Source organism: Heteronotia binoei, chromosome 21 (genome assembly GCF_032191835.1).
Source record: "Heteronotia binoei isolate CCM8104 ecotype False Entrance Well chromosome 21, APGP_CSIRO_Hbin_v1, whole genome shotgun sequence".
In the NCBI taxonomy this organism is placed as follows: domain Eukaryota; kingdom Metazoa; phylum Chordata; class Lepidosauria; order Squamata; family Gekkonidae; genus Heteronotia; species Heteronotia binoei.
Genome location: NC_083243.1, coordinates 53,594,393 through 53,620,393, shown reverse-complemented (window position 1 = coordinate 53,620,393; position 26,001 = coordinate 53,594,393). Strand labels below are relative to the sequence as shown.

The 26,001-nt window shown below is 42.8% G+C and overlaps 1 protein-coding gene across 1 annotated transcript in view; it reads right to left on the bottom strand.

Moving 5' to 3' along the window:
- LTBP2 (latent transforming growth factor beta binding protein 2) overlaps nucleotides 1–26,001 on the bottom strand; it is a 178,858-nt gene that overhangs the window by 60,056 nt on the left and 92,801 nt on the right. The window contains exon 9 of the mRNA XM_060261626.1: nucleotides 3,291–3,365. Within this exon, the coding sequence (XP_060117609.1) occupies nucleotides 3,291–3,365 (75 nt within the window). The remainder of the gene's footprint in view (nucleotides 1–3,290; nucleotides 3,366–26,001) is intronic.

Here is a 26,001-nt window from a genome sequence, read left to right as displayed (position 1 = left end):
GGTTAAAAGACAAGGAAGCAGTTAAAGGTAAGGAGGATTCTTTTAAGTGGTGGAAGGCTAGTCTGAGTGAGGTAAATAAAAGGGAGCACAGACAAATAAAATAAATGTGGCAAATAAAATGCAAGTCAGTGATCAGACAGGCAAAAAGGAACTATGAGAAACATATCACAAAAAAACATAAAGACTACTAATAAAAAATTCTTCAAATACATTAGTAGCAGGAAACTAGCCAGGGAGGCATCCCTTGGTTGACCGAGGAGTGAAAGGACTATTAAAGAATGATAGAGAAACAGCAGAGAAGCTGAATGCTTTTTTTGCCTCACTGTCCAAGATGGGAGGTGTTTGCCCACTCCAGAACTACTGTTTTTGGATGGGGTATTGAAAGACCTGAGTTGGATTCAGGTGAGAAAGGAGGGCCTATAACTGATGGACAAATTAAAAATTTACAAATCCCCAGGCCCAGATGGCATACATCCAAGAGTTCTGAAAGAGTTCAAATGGAAACTTTTGGATCTCCTGACAAAAATATGCAATCTATCACTAAAATTTGCCTTCATTCCCAAGGACTGGAAGGTAACTAATGTCACCCCCATCTTTAAAAAAGCTTCCAGAGGAAATCTGGGAAATTAGAGGCTTGTCAGTCTAATGTTGATATGGGTAAGCTTGTGGAATCCATTATTAATTGGGTCACCAGGCTCTCCCCTGTCACCAGCAGGAGGCTTGGGCAGCATTCCTGGAGGGGAAGGGGATGTCCTCAATGTGATGACAATGCACAGAAGTGACCTCATTACACTGGGGATGCAGCCTCCTGAAGGCGCCAGTGGTGCCCGCTTGCAAAAACCATAAAGGGAAGGTTCCCTTCACATGGTGTTTTGCAAGTGGGGACGGGTTCTGCACACACCTGAATTCCAACTGAATGCTGATGGATACAAATTGGTAGAGCTGTTCCATGAATAAAAATAAAAAAATAAAAAAGAACTTAACAAAGCCAGGAAATTTTGGCACTTCAAGACGGTCCCTTGAGGAAGAATAGCGCATCCAAAACAAAATTGAACCGGTTCAGTTTTTTCGTCGGATTCATCATAAATCATTATGAATTCTGGACAGTAGCTACGTTGTGCACGGGATGGTTTTGTAACTGCATGAGTGTATTGTTTATTCAAGGTATTTTGGTGAATGCAGTTTGTATTACACATTGTTACTATTTTGTAAATGAAGAAAGTGTGTTTCTTTCTAAGTTTCTGTACCTCCGTGGGCCTGATCATTTCTGACATCACACCTGAATTCCAAGCAGCGAATTGACTGCTTGGAGTTTAGGCACGCTGTGCGTAGCGGCACAGCTTCCCTTTAAATGGTGTTTTGGAAGTGGGGGCTGCCCACACCTGAACTCTAAGCAACAAATTCACCACTTGGAGTTCAGGTATGCCCCTCTCCCTCTCCTCCTGCGAAATTTAAAGGCCCCCCCCCCCGACTGATTGGCAGGCCACATGTTCCTACCAATCAGCTGGAGGGCACTTTAAATCTCACAGGAGGGGACAAAGAGGGCCATCAGTGGTCATTGTTCAAGGCAGGGTTCCCCCCACTTGTCAGCTGGCCAGTGGCAGACAAGAGCCCAGGAAATTAGGGGATCCCTCATTCCCACCCAGGGACTGGCAACCCTAATTATTAAATATTCAATTAGTAAGCATACTGATGAATAAAAGCTATAGAGGAAGAATCAGCATGGATTCTGTAATAATCTCCCAGAAGGTATTGAGCAGAGTTTCTACAGCAGAGCTCATCAAACACAATTTGCATAGTCATGGCTGTTAGGGAAAGGCAAAGGGGGATGTGTGAAATGGTAGTGACAGGCAATCATGGTTTACAAATGGACTGGGAGCCACAAAGGTTTAGACCCGCAGTATTGTGGTGACTTGCTAATCAGTTCAATATGCCAGAAATTCCAAGTTAAAGGAAACGCGTCAAGAAACCATCCATCACTGGACTTGCACAACTCCAGAACAAGACTCCTTATTATACCCTCCAAGCAACATCTCACTACTTTTTGGGGGAGGGAGGAATAATGGAGAAAGAACCACAAGATTCCACTGAGAAGAAATGATGAGCTCTGCGCTTGGAACACTATCAGGCATTTGTACCAAGCAGAAGACTAATTCCAGAAGAGGTCCAGCAACTATTTCTTCTCTATGCATATTATAAAAAAAAAAAAAATCAAATGGATATTGACAGAATGTTCATGAGTTAGAGCAAATGGGATTTTGAAGGAAAGGATACATCTGTGATGTGATTTCAAACTGACATTCATCCAGTGGACATGAAGTCATTGAAGTTCTCACATATTGCACTTAATCTCTTGAAATCCATACTGGAGTTGATAGTATTTGTGGAGTTGTTTCCCTTCTGTCAAATATTTCCCTTGGTGCATAGGTGGCAAAAAAACCGAAGAGCGTGAGAAAATATGTGGGTTCAGTCATTCAGTAGACATTATCACTGTAGAGCAGCCAGTCCAAGTGGCTGAAACAGAACTATAATGGGATGCAAACTTCCCCTGTGTATATGGGTCATCCAGTGGGGCACATGTCTGGCATACAAGCATTGTCTGACGTTAAACTGGCTAGCAGGACTGGGGAGGGTGCCTGGGTGGTGACTTTATGGAACTCTCTCCCTGAAGAGATTTAGTAAGCTCTCTTGGTGTTGGCTTTTAGGAGGCTGGATGAAACCTTATTATTCCTGCCGGCGTTTGGGGAGCTGTGAATTTTATCCCAAACATACTTGTTTTAGTTGTAATTGCTACCACATAATTTTTCTTTATGTTGTTTATCTTTAACTAATTTCCTTATATTTGGGAGGATTTTATTATTACCTACCCTGAGGCTTTTTAAAGCATGTAGCAGAACAAAACAAAGGAAGAGAGAAATAAAAGCAGGCTTTCACACCTGTTCACTTTGAGACCTTCCTCTCAATGCCATCCTACACACAGAAAATAAAACTGCTAAACCTAAATTTGCTTTAAGACATGAAAAATAATAAACCTTGTTCAAAAACACCTACCTGAAAACATAGAACACACCCTGCAATTAAATTATTAATTACAACCTCACCAGAGGCAAAGACATATGTCATTATATATTTCTCTACAGGCTGGAGAAATCTTTATCTCATATAGGGCTGGGTTAATTTTGCCATTGGACTGGGTAAGGCAAGTTTTCACAAAGTGGTAATGATGCATGTTAGAACATCCAAGGGTGTGAAATACCAATTAAAATATACATTCATATAATTCAGCTTACCTTGGCAGTGGCTCCGATTCAGTTTCTTATATCCTTGTGGGCATTCAACTTGTCCATTTTCAATCACTGGATGAGCTAATTGGGGAGAAAAAGGGAAACCTTTATCAGGAGGAACTAAAGCAGGCGTGGCCAAACTTAGGAGCCACATATGGCTCTTTCACACATATTGTGTGGCTCTCAAAGCCCCCACTGCCCTGTCAGTTGGCTTGGAGAAGGCATTTCTCACTTTAAATCACTTATCCAAGCCAAGCCAGCCAGCAGCTTGGAGAAGGCATTTAAAGTTAGAATTGCTTTCTTTCCACCTCTCTCTCCTCACCTATTTATTTCCTTCCTTCCCTCCCTCCCTTGTGGCTCTCAAACATCTGACGTTCATGTCTTCTGGCTCTCAAGCATTTATTCTACGTAGCTCTTACATAAAGCAAGTTTGGCCATCCCTGGACTAAAGGGAACCTCCATATTGAGTGCAGTCAACCTCTGAATCCCAGTGCTGGGAGGCAACATCAAGGGAGGGCTTCAACTTGTATGGTCTGTTGTTAGTCCTCCAGAGGAACTGGTCGGCCACTATATGAGACAAGATGCTGAACTAGATGGATCTGATCCACCAGGGCTCTTCTTATGTTCCTAAGGTCTATGGGACTTCTACATTCATGCTTAGGCTCTCAGAAGCAATTTAGTGTCAATTCTAGGTGTTCTCTGCCACCCTTGAGCAGAGGCCCAGCTCCCCAGTACACTAGGGATCTGAAGATGGTTTGGAGATAGCTAGAGCATCAGCAGCAGAAAGCTGACTCCTGATAGACCATGCCATAGAGCCCACAGGAAGGCTATGACAAGGAGATAATAGTGCAGGGAAAAAAATTATGCTACCCTTGCATCAACAGTACTATAGTATAACTCAATTTTCATTATCATTCTTATTAATCACCCAATCCCAGTCAAGGCCAGGCTCTGGGCGATGCACATCAAACAAGGTAATACATAGTTAAAACAGCATAACAATACAAATTAAAACAATACAAATTACAAAAATCCCAATGGCATCCCAATTGTTCTTCCAGACAATCAGAGTGATGCATATGGGGAGTGGGGAGGAATTTCTGGGAGGATGGGGGGAAAGGATGGTGCCAGCCATCATTGTCCTCAGTCAAAAGTCTGGCAGAACTTCTCTGCTTTACAGGCCTTGCGGAATTGCATAATGTCCTGCAGGGTCCAGATGTCATCTGGCAGAGGGTTCCACCATGTTGGAGCCAGGACTGAAAAGGCCTTGGCCCTTGTTGAGGACAGTCAGACCTCTTTAGGGTCGGGGATCACCAGTAGGTTACTACCAGCAGAGTGCAATGCTCTACCAGGGACATAATGGAAGAGACAGTCCCACAGATACATTGGTCCCAGACTGCATAAGGCCTTAAAGGTCAAAATCAATACCTTGAATCTGACTCAGTACTCAACCAGAAGCCAGTGTAGCTGGCACAGCCCTGGTTGAATGTATGCTGTCCATGGTGTTCCTGACAGGACTCGTTCCACCGCATTCTGGACCTGTTGGAGTTTCCAGGTCAGCCTCAAGCATAGGCCAGCATAAAGTGAGTTACAGTAGTCTAATCTGGAGGTGACCACCACATGGGTCACTGTGGCTAGGTCTGAATGGGACAAGAGAGGGGCTAATTGCTGAGCTTGGTGAAAATGAAAGAATGCCACCTTGGCAATGTGCATGACTTGGGTCTCCATTGAAAGGGAGGCATCCAGTGTCACACCCAGGCTCTTGATGGACGGTGCTGGTGTTTGGATGAGGTGGGATTGAATGTTACTATTTTAAAGTGCTTAAGGGTATTATTTATTTATTTATTATTTATTTATTACTTTGCATTTATATCCCGCCCTCTCCGCAAGCGGACTCAGGGCGGCTTACAGTATCATAAAAACAATTATTCCATAAAACATATAAAACCATAATACATTTATCAGTTTAAAACTATTACGCTATCTCGATCCAGTCTGGCGGTATTGGGTTCTGACTATGACCACCAGCTTCTGTAGGATGTCCGGTGGCAGCTCATTTTCAGTCAACCAGAAATGCCTGTCTAAACAGTTCGGTCTTACAGGCCCTGCGGAACGCCGACAGATCCCGCAGGGCCCTTATAGCTTCTGGGAGGGTGTTCCAGAGTTCAGGTGCTGCCACCGAGAAGGCCCTAGATCTTGTTGCACATAGCCTGGATCCTTCACTTTTGTTAGAAGACCAGATAAATGAAATGGCAAAGAGCCAGTTTGGTGTAGTGGCTAAGTGTGCGGACTTTTTATCTGGGAGAACCGGGTTTGATTCCCCACTCCTCCACTTGTACCTCCTGGAATGGCCTTGGGTCAGCCATAGCTCTGGTAGAGGTTGTCCTTGAAAGGGCAGCTGCTGTGAGAGCCCTCTTAGCCCCACCCACCTCACAGGGTGTCTGTTGTGGGGGAGGAAGATAAGGGAGATTGTGAACCGCTCTGAGACTCTGAAATTCAGAGTGGAGGGTGAGATATAAATCCAATATCTTCTTCCATGGACCTGGCCATGTTGATCTATGCTTCTGTATCCTCAAAGATAAAGTATAGTGTGGTGGCAACCCTTGTAGACAACCTATAGGCTACAATTGGTGCAAAATGGGACATCTGCTGATGTATAGGTTAGAGACTGTAGGTGAAAGTCTAACACTCCTATGTTGAAATCTCTGCTTACTGCCATTATTGCCAGTACATTTTGTGAACACCACAACTTTAAGCCAACACTGGCAGTTGGATACTCTTCATGTCCACAACTGATCTCTTCCATACTTCTGTATTGCAAGAACACAATATGGTTAACTTTAACATGAATCAAATGTTTTGCTACCTGCTGTGGAAAACAGCATCAACAGCTTTGCAAAAAGGCATTTCTACATAAGTTCCACTGAAATGAATGGGAGTTGTGCAGGAACACATCTGGACTCTTGGATCTTTTCCAGATAAATTGTTGCAAATATATGCACAGCTTTTACTCATTTGTTGCTTAGGCTCTGGATAGCTTTCCTCAAGGAAGGAATTTGTTGTTGCATGGATATCACATTTTCCTATCACTCAACCTCCAACGATATAGCATAGGAAAATGTGATGGTTTCACTTGCAACTACCCAGCTTACAGGTGTTAATAGTAATTTCTCTGTAGAATACAGGTGTACCAGTGCCCCAGGGACATACTGAATAGTGCTTGTGATATCATTTGGGGCAAGTGACCTTTTCTCATGGTCATGGAATCTGGTGACTTCTGGGGAGTTTCAAATATTATTCTTTTTTCTTCTGTTCTTTAGAGGCTGAGCAACACAACATTGCTCTGTGCCACCCAAGCAAGGGGGCAGTTGCAATGTAGTGAGTTGTCATGATGCCCTGGAGATGTTTGGAGATGCATCATCCCTTTACCCTTTGCATGTTTACAACAACACCAGTGTACCCAGGCAGGAATCTAATACATGAATCAGTTCTTAGGAAAAACTTTTCATAGAACTCTGGATGTCAGTTTGCTGAGGGCCATATGTTGCCTCTGGAATTAAAACGTGTGAGGCAAAAGTAACAGCATAGCTTTCAAATGAGGTAGAAATAATAGGATCTGAATGGAGGGATTAGTAGAAAGTGGAACAAAATACCCTTTTAAGGCAGCTGTTATCCTTGTCTACATCATCTTTGAGTTATCTGCCTTACAACAGAGAGAAGCTTTACTCGCACCTCAACACTGGTTTTCATGGTGAGATTAAATTCTGGAAACGTTTGATCCACTGAGAACAACTATGCTTAAATTTGTTCTGGACGAATAACATTATTTTACAACATTTAACTTTGTCCCTTGGACAACCAGCCTATATTTGCTTCAAGGAACCCTAATATGGGTTTCATTCAGATTGTTTCTATTTCTGAGATTAATAATACAAGACAACAGAGAAGACGGACTCACTAGTCAAGAGGATATGAGATAGCAGGCTCTTTTAAATATGTTCTCTTAAATATGTTAAGAGCTATAAAACATTCTTGAATATGTCCCAAATCTTAATTAATTTAAGGAGGGATAGCTAATGTTTCAGCATCAGTGCTTCCAAATTTTAACAGTTGTATAGATAGGCAGATGTTGACAGGTCACTGTTTCAGGGACTGGAAAAGCTGCCAACATTTCCCATTTATGCATCTGTTAAAGATACAGGTGACCTCAGGTAGGTTATTCCTGAATTAAGTTTTTCAGTCATTATTTTCTGATAGAAGAACAGTCTTGCCCCTTGCCCACTAGGGCAAATCAAGAATCTATTCAATGACTTTTTGGTGTGACCTTGCGTGATGAACCGGGCTTTGAATGAATACTGCTTTTATGTTCCCATTACGTCTGTTCTCTCTTTGGACTGTTCATTAGAAATTTCCTTTCCTACTCAGCAAAAAGGCAGCAGAAATTTGCTACACGTTATTAACTTGGGGGGGGGGGGGGTTGGCAAGCTCTGGGATACATCTGTTACCTTTATTGCTGAGTAGAAATGGAAAGTTCTATTCCAAAGTTAGGCTGGTGATTCTAATTATACAAGTGGGTGACCCACAAAAGAATTGCAGGGGATGGAAAATTCCCTTTCTCTCCCCACTCCTCAGCTTTGCTATTCATCTCAAGCAGGAGAAGCATCAAGGAACCTGCCAGACACCTTGCCAGGGTTGCATATAAAGTGTGATCATAATGTCCAAAGTGGCCTACAGAAGTACTACAATATATTTGATTTATTTCTAATACCTTTTATCTATCATTTATCTATTTAGCAGTGCCCTGTATTCTCCTCGGCACTTTTGGTATCTGGAAGAAGCTCTACTTAACAACAACTGATTGAAAGCAGCTATAAAATGTCCCTCTTTCTCACAAAGGGGGCAGTCAATACTTTTTGCTCTTGCTTAGTGGTGTGACCTTTGCATGATAAATCAGTACATGGTGATTTCATTTCTTCATTGTGCATCTACATACATGAGGATTTTAACAGGAGGTACATCAGAGAACAGAAAAATTGGATAAATTTTCTTACTTCTAATTACTCAGATCATGCATTTCTTCCCACAGGTATCTAACATGACTTACAACACAAAAATCATACAAGAAAAAACAAATGAACAAACAAACATTCTAGATGAGGAAGGAGGCTTCAAAAAGTCATGCTTATGGAACATGGACGTGGTATCTAGCAAAGAATTTCTAGATTTTTTGACTAGTGAATGCTATTAAAGATATGCCCTAACAGTGACCAGAAATTGCTGCTCCAGAGATAGTGATGACCTTTTTTTTTCTTTTCAAATTCTGTCTAACAGAGCAATCCTTTGCAAAATTACTCTAACCTAAGCCTAATTGGATTCAAACTGGAGTAATTCTGCATAGGTTTTCACTGTTAATTACCTAAATGATGCTTAGTTCTTTGGAACTGTAGCTCCACTTGATACATACCATAAAATGCCAAAGAAAAAAAGCTTGTCAATTGTCCTTGTGAAAAAAATGGAATGAAGAAAGTATCATTTAGCAACTTTATAATTACGTCAGTTTCCTCCCATATTGCCTTTCAAAACATTATTAATACTGTTGGAATGTTTGGCCCTTTGATCAACTAGGTAAATCTAGCAATCTGAAATATTTTCAGAACTCAGGAGACATAATTTTCATTTTCTGCCCTGCAACAACTTTCTGAGATATCAGCGGATCATTTACGTATTTGGTTGTCTATTAAAACATTTATATCCCACTTTCCCCACTAAACATGGCAGCTAAATGAAGCTTCACTAGCACCTAGTCAGTAAATAAATTATTATTCAAACATAGTATGCCACCAACTACAATAGATAGCACCAGTGTCAATAAACTAAATCCCTACAAGAAGATTCTACATGGAAACTTATAAATAATTAGTTAATTCCCAATATCTGCAATTCTTGAAAATGTTACCAATTCCCCACTGAAGGGAATTGTTACAGGCCTTGAGATACTTTATAGCTACAGATGTGAGTCTCAAATGACTTCCTTCATAGTAGTATTATGAACACTACAATTAACAATCCTAAACAGATTTGCATCTTTCTAAGTCCCTGGATTCAGTGCTTGGGAATGCACTGTAAATAACCTTAGAAATGACCCATGTGACACCATCACAGAAGTTATAACTTTTTCAGACACAAATTCTTCTTTCCTATACAGCTGGCTGATGGCTGAGTAAGACTGCAAACCTTAATCAATTTGATCCTTTGCCATATGAGTCTGGACTTTACATATGGTTTTCAGTCAAGATTATTAAAAAGTTTTAAAGATATTTTGTTGTAAAATATAGAGCCACTATTTGAGTTTCTCACTATTTCCCATGGCAAGAGGTTTTAAGCACCTCCATTTTCAGAGGTACTAAGCCTTTAAATCCTAGAGCCAGGAGGCAATATCAGGGGAAGGTCTTGGCCTCTACACCCTGTCATTAGCTGCTGTTAAGAGTTCTCTCAGCCCCACCTACCTCACAGGAAGTCTGTTGTGGGTGGGGGGGAAGGTAAAGGAGATTGTGATTGCTCTGAGACTCTGAGATTCAGAGTATAGGGTGGGATATAAATTCAATATCTTCTTCTTAGGGAAAAATGATGATATGGCTTGAGCCTTCAGTCCTCTGAATAACACATCTCTCATGTCACCGGCGCTGTATGCAAATGCATGATAATATCCAGATCATTCCTGCAAACCATGTACATATAGCACTTTATTCCGCATGTGAAGGGGAGGGGACTGGCACCTGTTACTCTTTAGCACACATGCAAAGCTACTGTAATTCAATGACAAAACATCTGTTCAGTACAAACCTCAAGTACAAGGAAAAGGTAAAATGCAGTTGAATCCTATGTAGAGTTCGGCAAGCTTAGGTTTGCCTAAGTTGGGAAGGATAGTAGCCATAAATATCAAAAATTCAACAAAATGCAACACTGAATGTTTCCTGCTATCAGTGATCAGCACTAAAGCCTTAACTCTGAACTGTAATGTATTTTTTTTCTATTAACAGTAATATTTTGAGTCCTGGCTTGCCAGAGGCTGATTAGTGGAAAAAGACCATTGGCTGTTTCAGGTCTATGGAATGTGAGCTACGCCCATTCATCCAGGTGGGAGCTGGAAATCAACTTTACCTGGTCTAGGGGGATCAAATGTACACAAATTGCTGAATAGTAACAAGTCAGATCAAGCTAGTGAGCTGCCTTTAAGCTGATGATGTGAATTTGGTTCTACTTGTGTACTTGTTTCTGTGTTCTTTTAATATTTGTTCAGCTTGAAATTAAACAGATTATGATAAATCTCTCTGGAAGATCCTTGAAAATCCACCACCAGGGCTAGTTGAAATCTGATAGCTTTCCACATGGGGCAAAAAATTAAAAACGTATCCTCTAACACAAAAAACATGTGGTCATCTCAAAGACTTTGGGTCAGACACATGCTTGGAGTTCTGTGCTAGGAACTCAGTTCCAGGGGTGCAGTGGCCCAGTTCAGACTGAAATAGTGGCTTGTCACACGGCACTTCAGCCTCTTGCCCAGCATCATTTTCCTAACATGAAACAGCACTAGGGAGTTGCAATCTGACCCACAGAGGAAATGATGCAGCAATCAGTACAGGTAAATTTCCCCTAGGAGACCCATGCCGCAGAGTGGTAAAGCTGCAGTACTAGTCCAAGCTCTCTGCTCACAACCTGAGTTTGATCCCGGCGGAAGCTGGGTTCAGGTAGCCAGCTCAAGGTTGACTCAGCCTTCCATCCTTCCAAGGTCAGTAAAATGAGAACCCAGCTTGCTGCGGGGAAAAGTGTAGATGACTGGGGAAGGCAATGTCAAACTACCCTGTAAAAAGTCTGCCGTGAAACCATCGTGATGCGACATCACCCCAGAGTCGGAAACGACTGCTGCTTGAACAGAGAACTACCTTTACCTTTTTTAATTTCCCCAATGGCAAACAGCAGCTCTCCAGGGCTATTTCAGGTTTGTAAACTAGCACAAGGGGGAAGACTGAAGTCCTACCTCCTTGTGCACTGCAGTGTGATCTCAATTGAAATCACACTTGTGCACACCTAGAAATTAGGTTCCTAGCTGGGAACTCCCAGAGCACATCCATAAAAAGTCCATGTGATCAGCATGTGGACTTTATAACAACCATTTCCACATGGGTTATCTGGCTCAATTTCATTACTTCTGGAGAAAGGATTTTTTCACTGCTTCCCCACAGCACTGTGGTATATTCTGCCACCTCCAGAGGTTTCCCTGGCTTTTCCCTGATCCTTGTCAAATCTGTTTTGCTCCAAAGTTTTGGGAAAGATCACAATAAAGCTAGATGACTGCTGTGTTGGAGAGAAAATTTGAATTTTCTGGCTCATGCGGCAGTCGGGTTGCCAACTCCAGTTTGGGAAATTCCTGGAGATTTGGGAGAGGAGTCTGGGGATGGCAGGGTTCATAGAAAGATGGCACCTCAGCAGGTTATAATAATATAGAGTCCACCATCCAAAACAGCCCTTTCCTCCAGGGCATCTGACCTCTGTTGTCTGGGAATCAGTTGAAATTTTGAAAGGTCTCCAGGCTCCACCAGGAGGTTGACAACCCTACATTACAGCAATTTTTTTCCTGACCCTGTCTCCACAGCAGCCATTTTCTCCCTCTACAACTGGGGGGGGGGTGCTTTTTAAAAAAATTGTATTAAGATATATCAATATACCATTGTTGCAATAGGCTTAGCAGGTTCTCTGAATTCCCAGCTTTCATTTTTGAAAAACTGTCTCACTCCTTCCCTTCTTGAGATATAACGAAAAGGACCTATCTCCAAAAAGGAAGGTGTTACTTAATTTTTTTAAAAAAATGAAAGCTGGGAATTCAGAAAACCTGCTTATACCTATAATTACAATGGTAAGTCAATGTAACAATATTCTCATGCTGATTGTTTTTATACTTTATTTGATTTATATCCTGCCCTCCCAGCCGAGGCAGGCTCAGGGCAGCTCACAGCATAAAACCACAACAGCCCTAAAATTGCAAATGTCCTGGTGGCCCAGGGAAGGGGCAGTAGCTACTTCTGGGGAATAGGGGAAGGGAAACTAGGGGAAACCTGTTCTGTAAGGCAGGAAAACCAGAGGAAACCTGCCCTGTGGAAGTTTCATTATTGCTGCACACTGGTTGTGGGGAAACTACAAAATCCAGTTCCTATATGGAAGGCATATAGTGTGTGAATTTAGCTCTTGAATTGTATTTGGGGGGGAGGGAGGTTGAGCAGGAATGCACCAGAATGCAGTGCTGGCTTGGTGTCAGGGGTTGTGGCCTAATATGTAAATAAGTTCCTGCTGGACTTTTTTTCTGCAAAAAAAGCCCTGTGTGAAACAATGGTGATGTCAGGGGATGTGGTATAGTATGCAAATGAATTCCTGCTGGGCTTTTTCTACAAAAAAAAAAAAGCCCTGCCTATATAAGCACAAGTTGAGGGGTTCCATCTTTTAAAGCTGATTTTATTATGTGCTCCTGGCCAAGGGCCGTTTTTAAAAATATAATTTCTTTGTGTGCTTTATGTTGTTTTTATGTTGTGATCAGTTTGTTTGATTTGGTTGTCATTTTCTTAGTTGTGAACCACCACAAGCTGATCTTTGGAGAAATGGTATATATGTTTTCAGGAAGAATAAATATTTTCTGCCACAAAGCAAACAGCGGGGGTGGGGGGGACAAGAAGAAAATTTATTTGCACTGGGGAAATGGTACAGCAGGAAGAGTCAAAATATTCCTGCTCTCGTGCCATAGCCTAAATTGGGCTTCCTCCCTACAGTTATTAAAGGCCTTAAGAAGCGAGAGCTTGAGTTCAAAGACCTCCCATGATTGGGTTGCCAAGTCCAATTCAAGAAATATCTGGGGACTTTGGGGGTGGAGCCAGGAGACATTAGGGGTGGAGCCAAGATCAAGGCTGTGACAAGCATAATTGAACTCCAAAGGGAGTTCTGGCCCTCACGTTTAAAGGGATGGCACACCTTTTCAATTCCTTCCTTCCATAGGAAATAATGAAGGATAGGGGCACTTTCTTTCGGGGCTCATAGAATTGGACCCCTGGTCCAATCTTTTTGAAACTTGGGGGGTATTTTGGGGAGAGGCACTAGATGCTCTACTGAAATTTTGGTGCCTCTACCCCAAAAAACAGCCCCCCCCAGAGCCCCAGATACCCACGGATCAATTCTCCATGATTTTCTATGGGAATAATAGAGTTCCCAGCAGACATTTCCCTCCCCTCCCCTTGCTTTCTGATGACCCTGAAGCGGGGGGAGGGCTCCCAAACTGAGGGATCCCCTGCCTCCACCTGGGGATTGGCAACCCTATCCCATGATGTCACATATAACTGCTAGGACTGCCAGGCTACAGGTGGGGCTTGGAGATCTCTCACTATTTCAACTGATCTCCAGATAACAGAAAATCCATTTCCCTGGAGAAAATAGCTGCTTTGGAGGGTCGATTCTATGGCATTGTACCCTGCTGTGGTCCCTCCCCTCCCCAAACCCTGCCCTCCCTAGGCTCCACCCCAAAAATCTCCAGGTATTTTCCAACTAAGAGCTGGCAACCTTAAAACGAAGCCGTAATATAGAAACAATCAACTCTACTAAATGATGATTTGTGATGTTTTTTAAAAATCCCCACTGTCAACGGGGAACTAATGCGAAGGTCAGGCCACCTAAACCACATTTGACCATTTTTCCCCCATCTTCTGAATATCCTCAGTTCTCCACTTATGTATCTTTTCTTTTATTCTCTTACAGTATGTGATAAGGGAAATGAAAGTGGAAGGAATGACACAGGCTCCTGATTAGGTGCTGGAGTAAGAGCCCAGGGCTCACTTATTTCCCTTTTCCTCCCCCAACCCCCTTTTTACAAGGGTTTCACAGCTCTGGCTACACATGGTTTCCTGAAGCACCGAAGAGAATTTTAAATAGTTGCTTAAAATAGGTATGTGGACTCTAAAACGGCTGGCAAAGTACACAATTAAACCTCTCAAAACCTTTTTATAGGTGAGTGTAACCAAGCCAATAAATTCTTAAAAAAAAAATCTAGTGCAGTTATTTTGGAATGAATTAAAGATATTTTTTTAAAAAAAGGAAACATAGGAGCAAATAATGGGTAAAGACTGTGTGTGTTTAACTGAAGCACTAATGAAGATCTGCTTATTCATTTACCTACCACAAAACTGATTTTAGAGTGAAGTGTATGCAGTGTAAATTAAGAGGTTTTAATTCTGCAATCCTCATTTCTCCTATTTCTGTTCCCTCTGTATTTGTTTTGAAGTGCACTATGCAGTGAATAGAATTGTCGTATTTTCCTGTTGGATGGTTTCTACCGAGAACCTGGGCATGCCAGCAGGCACCTGTTTGTCCCATTAGCTGGCCCATATTACCAGCTTTCATTTTTGAATAAAAAAATCTCTGGGCCTAGATCTGGAGTCCTGCAAGTGGGAAAGGGCCCACCCCTGCCTTCCCTTTGTTCTAGCCAAGGAGGAGGAAAGTCACATCTGTGATTGACAGGTATGGAAAGACCAACGGCATACTCTGCTTCCCTCTCGTGAGAATCCGTGGCAGCATTTGGTAGCTCCATCTGTGTTTTCTGCTTCTTAAGATTTGACTGGCTTCTAAAAGTAAATAATTTTAAGGAAAAGTATCTCATGCCTTCTTTAAAAAAAAAGACCAAAAGTAATGTAATAAAAGTCTCTCTTTCTTAAAAAAAATCCAGAATGGCTGGCCTTATCATTCCCTTTTTCCACTCTATCTTGTTGAAAGTGGAGGATAGATAGAGAGGTCAGGCCAGATAGAGCATCCAGACTTCCGGGGTTGGAAAATGGCGAGCTGAGTTGCTTTCCCTAACGGGGGCAGCCTGGCACTTCTGTTCAGGGTATTAAAAGGAAAATTAATGCCTTCTGCCTACATTTCTCAGCTAGAGAATTGTCCAAGATTGCACAGATACTTTAAGGAGACTTACCTTGGCTGAAAGGGAGTCCCCGGGGGGCTCCTTTGAGGCTTTGAGGGATCTCCAGAGAGAAGTTGCATATTCATCGTCTGCAGAAGTTTCCAGAGTCATCAATTTGGCATAAGCTCGACAGGATCCAAACCTTCTTTTACAATTTTAAACATCTAATCTACAAAAGACTGGTGTTGATTTGGATAAACTACAGAAAAAAAGTACTGATTGCTATCTCTTCATTCCGGGACTAATTAAAGTTAAACAAAACAAAAGTAAAAGGTGGGGGTTGAAAATACTGAAAGCCTGAAAGGAGAAGATGATAAGGGGCTAAATTTGAACTTTGTAAACTTAAAAGACAGTGTTAAAAGAAGAAAGGAATTTATTGTTTAGTCTATCTGTGGTTGAGGAGGCAGCCCCATCATTACAGATCTGCAACGTTCACAGTCAACACAGGAAATACGTCAGATATCGTGAGATTTCTCTACCAGTGAAACGAGATTTGAAGGCAAGAAAAGCAGGAAGTACTGGAGGAGGAAGAAGGAAGTCAACGAAGTAAACAGCCTACTCTAGGATTATAATACCAGAGAGAAACATCGGTGGCCATTGTTGTTGGGAGGACTAAGTTTTAACATCATTTTTAAAGTGACTGGGACATTAAAAATTAGTGGAGTTAACAGATTTGGCAATTAAAAAATTACTACTGTTGGATAGTAGATAAGAAGACTTGAACTGGTAAAAGGGAAAAAAGAATTTTTTTTTAAAGTGAAGCAAAAGTTGCGACCGCCATTTTGGGAGAAATAAAAGCTTTAAACATTAATATCTGAGCCTGGGAGGCTCAGAGGACAGCGAAATTGGGTGCATTAGAAAGGGCAAGCTTCACTTTATCAAACCTGATGGTTCAAATTTAATTTGGTGAGATCAAAATTTTTGATCTTTTTTTACATGTCAGACCCGAAACAAACTCGTGCTAGGTCTGCTTCAATAGAGAAAATGCAAGCCCAATTAGATGCAATAGAAGCTAGGATAATGAAGGGGGTGAAAGAAATTTCTTTTTTAGAACTGCCTCTAAAAAAGAAATAAGAAAGGATATTGAGACTCAAAAAAAGAATTTAAAAAAGAAATAGAGAATCTCAGAAATGACACTGTGGTAATAACAAAGAAAGTACAAGAAGTGGAAGAGAGAGTGAAAACACATGACTCCACCTTGTTAAAATTAGAAGAAAAAGTGACAATTCATGACTGCAAACTGATGGAAACTCAGATCCGTCTGAGAGGTGTACCTGAAGATGGAGAATCAGACCTTAAAGAATACATAATAAAAATAATTGCAGAATTTTTGGAGGAAGATCCTGAAGGGAATAGAAATATGTATGACTATATGTATAGAGTAAATTCACTCTATGCAAAAAAGAACAATCTGCCAAGAGATGTGGTCATAAGATTTATGACAAAAGAAATGGTGGGAAAGATCATGAATAAAAACTTTGAAAAGTCATTGATAGTGGGAGGCAGTAGAGTAAGAATTATGGAAGAACTGCCAAGACAAGTGCTAACTGATAGAAAGGCATATAAAAAATTAACAGAAAAATTACGTGACAATGGAATGAGGTACAGATGGATAATACCTGAAGGTTTGAGCTTTGAACTTCAAGGGGAAAGGATTACAATCACAAATACACAGGAACTGCATAGATTTTATGAAGAAAATAAAGAATTTAAGAACATAAGAACATAAGAGAAGCCATGTTAGATCAGGCCCATCCAGTCCAACACTCTGTGTCAAACAGTGGCCAAAATAATTATATATATACACCCACACCCACCCACACACACACACACACACACACACTGTGGCTAATAGCCACTGATGGACCTCTGCTCCATATTTTTATCTAACCCCCTCTTGAAGGTGGCTATGCTTGTGGCCGCCACCACCTCCTGTGGCAGTGAATTCCATATGTTAATCACCCTTTGGGTGAAGAAGTACTTCCTTTTATCCGTTTTAACCTGTCTGCTCAGCAATTTCATCAAATGCCCGCGAGTTCTTGTATTGTGAGAAAGGGAGAAAAGTACTTCTTTCTCTACTTTCTCCATCCCATGCATTATCTTGTAAACCTCTACCATGTCACCCCACAGTCAACGTTTCTCCAAGCTAAAGAGCCCCAAGCGTTTTAACCTTTCTTCATAGGGAAAGTGTTCCAACCCTTTAATCATTCTAGTTGCCCTTTTCTGGACTTTCTCCAATGCTATAATATCCTTTTTGAGGTGCGGCGACCAGAACTGCACACAGTACTCCAAATGAGACCGCACCATCGATTTATACAGGGGCATTATGATACTGGCTGATTTGTTTTCAATTCCCTTCCTAATAATTCCCAGCACGGTGTTGGCCTTTTTTATTGCAAACGCACACTGTCTTGACATTTTCAGTGAGTTATCTACCACGACCCCAAGATCTCTCTCTTGGTCAGTCTCTGCCAGTTCACACCCCATCAACTTGTATTTGTAGCTGGGATTCTTGGCCGCAATGTGCATTACTTTGCACTTGGCCACATTGAACCACATCTGCCACGTTGACGCCCACTCACCCAGCCTCAACAGATCCCTTTGGAGTTCCTCACAATCCTCTCTGGTTCTCACCACCCTGAACAATTTAGTGTCATCCGCAAACTTGGCCACTTCACTATTCACTCCCAACTCTAAATCATTTATGAACAAGTTAAAGAGCATGGGACCCAGTACCGAGTCCTGCGGCACCCCACTGCTTACCGTCCTCCACTGCGAAGACTGCCCATTTATACTCACTTTCTGCTTCCTATTACTCAGCCAGTTTTTGATCCACAAAAAATTTATTGGTGGGCGTTAAACTCCCATAGTTAAATTTCCTTTTGGGCCCTCTATTTCAACCCAAAGCATTTCTAGAAGGGAATCTAATTCTCTGACCTCAGTCTTACTGGACCGTATGCCCTCTCTGACATACAGAGCCACCCCACCTCCAATCCTTCCCTCCCTATCCTTCCGGTATAACTTATATCCAGGAATCACCGTGTCACACTGATTCTTCTCATTCCACCAAGTTTCTGAAATTCCCACGATGTCTATGTTTTCTCCCAACACTAAACATTCCAATTCACAAATTTTACTTTGAAGACTTCTAGCATTTGCGTACAAACATCTATAATTTCCTAGGCAAGCTAGGCCTGCCACCTTCCTCCTGCCGCCTCGAGACTCTGGCAGGCAGTCCATTCTGTTTGTCACCGTCTCAGTGGACAACTCTGTTCCATTACCCGGTAAAAAAGTATCAGCTAACCCTTCATCTCTTTGAGACGAATCTTCCCGAACCAGAGACATTTCATCTCCTGTCAGCTTTCCCCCTGGATTTAGTTTAAAAACTGCTCTGCCACCTTTTTGATTTTAAGCGCCAGCAGCCTGGTTCCATCTGGGGACAAGTGGAGACCATCTTTTTTGTACAGCTCCCGCTTGTTCCAGAAAGCATCCCAGTGCCTAACAAACTTAAACCCTTCCTCTTTGCACCATCATCTCATCCACACATTGAGACTTCTAATTTGTGCCTGTCTCTCCAGCCCTGCACGTGGAACAGGTAGCACTTCCAAGAAGGCTACCTTGGAGGTCCTGGCCTTAAGTCTCCCGTCTAGCAGCCTAAATTTCTCCTCCAGGACCTCACGACTGCATTTCCCCACATCATTGGTGCCAACATGCACCACCACCACCGGCTCCTCCCCAGCACTGTCTATCAGCCTATCTACTACACACGTAATGTCTGCTACCTTCGCACCAGGCAGGCAAGTCACCATATGGTCAGTACGTGGTTTTGCCACCCAGCTGTCTACTTGCCTAAGGATCAAATCACCAACTACCAAGACCCTCCCTCTCTCCCCGCCCAGGGATGGTTCCTTGGCGCGAAAGGATTCCTGTTCACCAACCAAAGAAGAAGTCCCTTCTGAGGGCGCATTCCCCTTATCCTCAGCCCTGTGCCCTGTTCCCTCTGGACCCTCACACTCCCTGGCAGCAACGGGGCTGCCACGTTCAGATCGGGGCTCAACTAACACGTCCCCGAGAGTCTTCCACGAGTGCCTGACTGTCTCTGCTTCTCCAGGTCAGTCACCTCAGCCTCAAGGGTACGAACTCATTCCCTGAGAACCAGGAGCTCCTTGCATCGAGCACACACCCAAGACTTCTGTCCAGTGGGCAGATAGTCATACATGTGACACTCAATGCAAAACACTGGAAAGCACCCACCCACCTGCTGGCATTCTACCTTCATGATAGCTTCTTTAAAATACGCAGTCTCTTTTTAAACCTGTTTATGTGGCTCCCTGCCTGGAGAGTCTACTTACTTTATTGGGAAAACAAGGAAATAGGGATCTGGGTTCCTGGTCTTTACACAGCCCCCAGGCTAAGAGCCACAGGCCAAGAGCCCTTTAGCTCTCACCCTTCGGCTTGCGCCAAAGGCTTGTGCCTCTGGCAAGGCACAGCTTAATAATGCAAAGAGGGTGGGCAACACAGTCACTCTAATCTATCAGCCACAATCACCTTCAGCCCTTCACACGAACTCAAAAGTTTTTAGCAATTCCCCCAGCTGCCAAGCCTCACCCTTGAAGCACTCTCTGCTCTCTTCCAGAGGTCTCTGCAATGTGCAAAATTCGGCTGGCATGCTTATATGGAATATAAGTTATATATGGAAAGAAAAAGTTGGATGGTTTTTTTTCTCACCATTATATAAGAAATAATCTACTAAATATTTGGATGAAGTACAAGAAATATGGCGATGAGAGAAAACCACTATGGATAGTACCAGCAGAAGTAATAAGAATAACAGCTGAGACATGAGAGGATAAAGGGATGACACATAATCAATTACTAAAAATACAAAGCAGTAAAATAGAATTGAAAACTGCTGAAGAGTTGAATAATAAATATGATTGGTTTCAAATGCAACAAATAAAAAGTTTGGTAGAAAGCGATGTTAAAACTGAAGGAATAAGATGAGAACAAACAGAAATGGAAAAAGTTCTGCTTGGAGATAATTAAAAATTAATTTCAAAAATCTGTTACTTTTAAAATGGTCTACGGAAGATGAAGTAGTGAAATCTCAAATGATTAAGTGGGCAATTAATGTAAATAAAGAAATACAGATGGACACATGGGAGTATTTGTGGAAGAACTCTATGAAACTCTCAATATGTCAGAGTATTAAAGAAAATTGTTTTAAGATGATGTACAGATGGTATATGACTCCTAAAAAGTTGGCAAAGATGAACAATAAGATGCCAGATAGATGTTGGAAATGTAAAAAACATGAAGGTTCTTTCTACCATATGTGGTGGACTTGTGAAAGAGTGAAAAAATATTGGCAGATGATTCAACAAGAGATTTCTAAGATCTTGGGATACGAATTTAACAAAGTTGCAGAGACTTTTCTGTTGGGATTACAAATGGAAAAATTTCCAAAAGAAGATAGAACTTTAATCTGGTACTTGCTCTCAGCTGCTAGGACATTGTATGCGCAGTTGTGGAAGCAAGAAAAAATACCAGAGAAATGGGATTGGATTGTAAAAGTTATGACATGGAGTGAAATGGACAAGTTAACAAGAACCTTAAGAGACTATGATTTAGAAGTATTTAAGATGGAGTGGGAAAAGTTCAGAAGATACGTAGAAAAAGAGTGGAAAATAAAAGGATATTGGACAATTTTTGATAATGACTAAGTATAAGAGGGAGGAGGATATTAATTTTGGTTCTTATTAATTAAGGGTACCTTTAATATTAAGATTTTAAGTGTATAACACCAGCGGGGGTCAAGTAATGGGGGGAGGGGTGGGTAGAAAGTAATATATGGGATAGATAAAAAAGTAATTATTAATGATGTAAGAAATTGAAATTTATTACCATATGTTACTAATAAAATTGTTTGAAACAGGACAGATAGAGCATTCTTTTCTTCCAGCTATCTGATTCTTTCCTTTGAAGTAGAATGCTACTCTTAGGGGCAAATTCCTCCTCTGATTCTGGACACTCTTCTCTCTCACATGCACACATTTCTGTCTCTTACCTGCACTCTCCAGTATGTATTTCCTTTAATAAAGTTACTTATTTGTTTTAGATCTGATTGCTGACCCTATGTAACTTTGTAAGTCTGCTGCTATGCCTACCCCCAGCTTTGCTGCGTTAAAGCCTTGAGCATTCTGCTACTTTTCTCATGTTCCCTGGCAGTACCAAGTTCAGAGAATCCGATGCATCTGAGAGGTTGAGAGCAGCATTAAAACAAAGTGTTCTTGCAGTCCAGCCTTTCAGATGTCTTTGCCTTTGGAAACTATGGAGAAGTGGGTAACTCCTATCTATCAAACCAACCACATAGAAACAGTTGTGAGAATCAGTCCTAAAATACTGGATTAAGGCTGCACTCTGGTAAGAGAAAAAAGAATGACAGGTGTAGAAAAGTTTGAACCAGTGGTGGATAGCTGTTTTGACAAGGTTCTACAAATCAAGTACAAAATGGTGCCATGCTAAGTGCAAACTACAAATATATTCAAAAAGCCCCCTAAGCTTTGCAGAGGTTTTGTTACTAGTCTATGAACAATGCAATCCTAAACCCCCATACCTTTTGAAGTCCATAAATCAGGGACCAAGCAATAATGCACTCCTGGAAAGGAAATCAGGAATGCAGGCCTGGCTGTATGCCCTAGCCATACCATACACTTTCCTGTTCCTGTCCTGGAGTGCCACAAAATTCTGCTGCCTCCCTTACTTGTGGCACCCATGAATCAGGTTATAGCAGCCTCTGATCTAGACTAACATTCAAACTTGTTGTGAGCTATTAAAGCTTTTCCTTTTGTATAGATCTGGTGTCAGCCATTATTAACTATGGGCCAGAAAGAATGAACCTATTAAAACTAGGTCTGAAGGAGAACAGCAGCTGACCTTGCTGTTCCATTCCAATTGTCTGATCCTGTAGCTCTGGAGTCCAAGACTTGGAAGTAATTTTGAATGTGAATAAGGAAACAGAACTTGAGATCACTTGAAGAAAGCAGATCAGATGCTCTGACTAAGCATAGCCAGTGACAGAGTCTGACCAAGGCAGCCAGAAAGGATCAGACACACACTCTGTGTGTATCTGTTTATAATTCTCTCCAGAAAAAAAGGAAATATGACTTAGGCTAATGGGCAGCTGAAAGATCCTTCCCTGGGAGAAACTGGAACATCAGGCTTGCTTGAAAACCTGGCTGAGGGTTAAAATGATGTAACCTTTGAGCTTCATTGCCAGTTTTGCAAACAGTAGGCTTTGTTTTCAAGAGCAAGTTCTTTGCAAGTGGCCAGAGATCAGGACTCCACCTACACTGCCTGGCCAGTAACCCATTTCCCTATCCCCAGTGTCAATGCCACGATAGTCTCTGTCATGTCTGCAAGTGAAGGGTAATCCCAAATTAAGGCTGCTTCATACAAAAAGCATGGAAAAAATGTGTAATTTTACTGGGAAGCTGGGCATGGTTACAGCCCTAGAGAAAAAGGAGGAAGTGTACTCCATCCAAGGCTTTAAACATGAGACTGTTATCTTTTCAGCTATTAACGAATGCAACTGTAGGAAAATATTTCATAAAATATGAACAAGAATCAGTGGAAAGAAGATAATTTATTGGTGACCTACAGCACATCATCCTGGTTTCAAGCTGCTGTAAAGGCTCATATATCAGCAAGTAATATCAGGAGGTAACAGAAGAATGCCTACCCTGTTTATAGCAGAAAACAATAAATAAATCAAGCAAGAATTTTTCGTAATCTGCCCTGGTTTCAACAGAGAGCTGTAGCTTTCACTGCTCTGCCCCAATATCAAGATTATTTTTAAATACAATTGTGAATTTCATGTAATCCCTGGGAAGGTGCTCTGATAGTAGTGACACTTACAGTCAAAGGCCAATGCTTCCCTTAGATTGCTTCAGTGGTTGTTTTGCAAAGAGGACAAACTTGACCTCTTCCAAGATAGATGGGATGGGATTTCCATCAGCAGAGCATGGCTTTTTCACCTCTCCCTGCCCCCACTGCAGCCCAAATGGTCTTTGGCCCTTTCTGCACTGGCTTTTACCCCACTTTCACAGCTGTTCTGCTTTGCAGTCTATTTGTGGTTCTGCATTGCCTTCCGCTTTCACTTTGCATTTCCGTCAGGTTTATTTTCAGTTCTGCATTGATCAGCTCTCAGTTTGGTTTCATTTCACTGTTTCACCAGCTTTTCTGAATGCTGTTTTACCCCAGATCTTTCTATTGTCCTGCTCCCATGCAAGAGTAATTTGTATGCGGAAACATTCACATTTCCTTGGATTTCGTCTCCCTGCCCCTTTTTTGCCCCCCCACCTTGGAGGCCACTCCTCTGCCCACCCCCTTCTGCATCCTCCTAGGGAGTCCTTTGTTGTGCTTGCAACTGAAGGGAAATACTGTGTGGGCACAGCACATGGTTTCAACAGGGCATTTGCTCGAGAGCTTCCCCAAAGACTTTCATATTTGTAAGCACAGAGTGCCACCAGATGTAGTCACAGGAGACGAGGTGGGCACGGGGACAAAAGCCAAAAGGCTCTCTGCGTTCTGTAAAATGGCCAAGGCTTTGAGCTCACCTTTGCCAGTTTCACCTGGTGCAGGAAGGCAATCAGCAACATGGTTAGGCTTAAATCTGTCTTTCTTCTTTCATTTATTCACTTTTTGGGGGAAATCAGGACAGATTTCAAGGGGGGGGGAGCTTGTAAAGACGGCTTCTCTGCACCAGCAATGCCAGTTCCCATTGCTGGGAGTACTGTTCCCCCCCACACACACACACACACATATGGTTCAATGCAGAGCTAGAGGCAGAAGGAGGGAGGGAGCAAAACATCTACTTTTTATTGGACTTCTTGCAAATTAAAAAAAACCCTGTTATCTGGAAGTGTTTCTGCTGGAAAGATTTCATCCCAACCTCTGAGCTCATACCCCTCTATGGGTCACCCATGCCTGCAGTAGCCCAGCAGCACCAAGTCAAATGGGTTGGGGGAGTGAGGAGGAGAGAAGGGGCAGTCTGTGGTGTGCCCCATCACCATTTCTCTGTGTCTGTTTCATTCCTGAAGCTGAACAAGGAGGATTTAAATGAAAGGCGTTTACCAGAGGCTAATTGCAGCTCAATAGGGCAACTGGACACCTTCACACACACATGACAAGAGTTGTTTCCACCCCAATTAAGCAAACACGGTGGATTTTGGTTGGTAGATGCAGAATAAATAAACTGGAGAAAAAAAGAGTGGTGCAGAATGCAGGCACACAAATGCAAAGTCAACTTAAAGGATCAACTGCTGTGATTCTCCAGAATGAGCACAGTGCACTTGTGCATGCAGAAAAGGCCTCTGGCAGGGGACCCCCGCCCCTCCGCCTCCCGAACAGCATGAAGGGAGAGTTTGAGGTTTGCCACAAGAGATCAGAATTGGCAAGAATTACCCCTGCTTCCATTTGTGGAAATCATCCATTTGTCACATAGCTAATAAAGACCCTGCATCTTCTATAAGTAGCATTTATTCTTTTCTAGTCTCATGTTCTTTGCATTGCATGAACAACCACAACTGAATATCCCACGTCAAAATAAAGGATTTATTCGATTATCAGTTCTACATGAGTGCATCTGGTAGGGTTTTCAGGTCTGTCCTGGCCACCAGTTGGGGATAGGGTGGTAGGGCTGCTAGTTCCAGAATGGAACACTCCTGAAGATTTATGAATGGAGCCTGGGGAGGACAGGAACCCCAGTGGAATATAATGCTGTAGAGTCCACCCTCCAAAGCATCCATTTTCTCCAGGGTAGTCTGGAGATGAGCTGTAATTCCGGGGGATCCTCAAGTCCCACCTGACATCCCTTGCAATGGGGCGGGGGGAACCTGGGCCTTACAAGGAAATCATGGACAAAGGCATACAGAGAGAGAAGCAATATCTCAAGCAGAGCCACACTGCAGTTCTGTGGCATGGCTAGGCTTTTTATTTTTAATTCAATGTTCTATTCTAACTGTAGGCCTTCCTGTTTTCTGAGGTAAGCCAATAAGACACTAATGGGTGTTGATCACAAAAGGAAGCATATATACTTTCAGAGAGCAAGGAGAGGTTCAGCCATACCTAGGCTTCCCAAACCTCCCGCCCTGGCGGGGGACCCCAGGATTTCCACCCTCTTCCCCCGCTCCCCCCAAAAATGGAAGCGGGGGGAGAGGAGGGAAATGGTGCCGGGGAGCATGACGAATCCCTTGGAGGCCGCCGCGCCGCACCGCAGTTGCTCCTCCGAGATGGGCCCAGGCTGAGCCCATCTCGGAGGAGCAGCCAAGAGATGGCAGCAGCGCAGGGGAGGGCGAGGCAGGCCAGGAGCATGGCGAGCCGCGAATCCGGGCCCTTCTAGGACCCGGACTTGCGGCTCACCACGCCCCCGGCCTGCCTCCACCCCCCCCACCTCCGCTTCCACCCCAGAGGCGGCAGCGGTGCGGTGGCCTCTGCTCCGCTCGCCGTGGCTGCTCTTCCAAGATGAGCTCAGGCTGAGCCCATCTCGGAGGAGCAGCACGGCGAGCGGAGAAGAGGCCGCCGTGCCGCTGCCGCCTCTGCTCCGCTCCATGGCTGCTCTTCCGAGATGGGCTCAGCCTGAGCCCATCTCGGAGGAGCAGCACGGCGAGTGGAGAAGAGGCTGCGGGGCGGTCCGCCACGCTCCCCGGCGCCATTTCCGCCCCT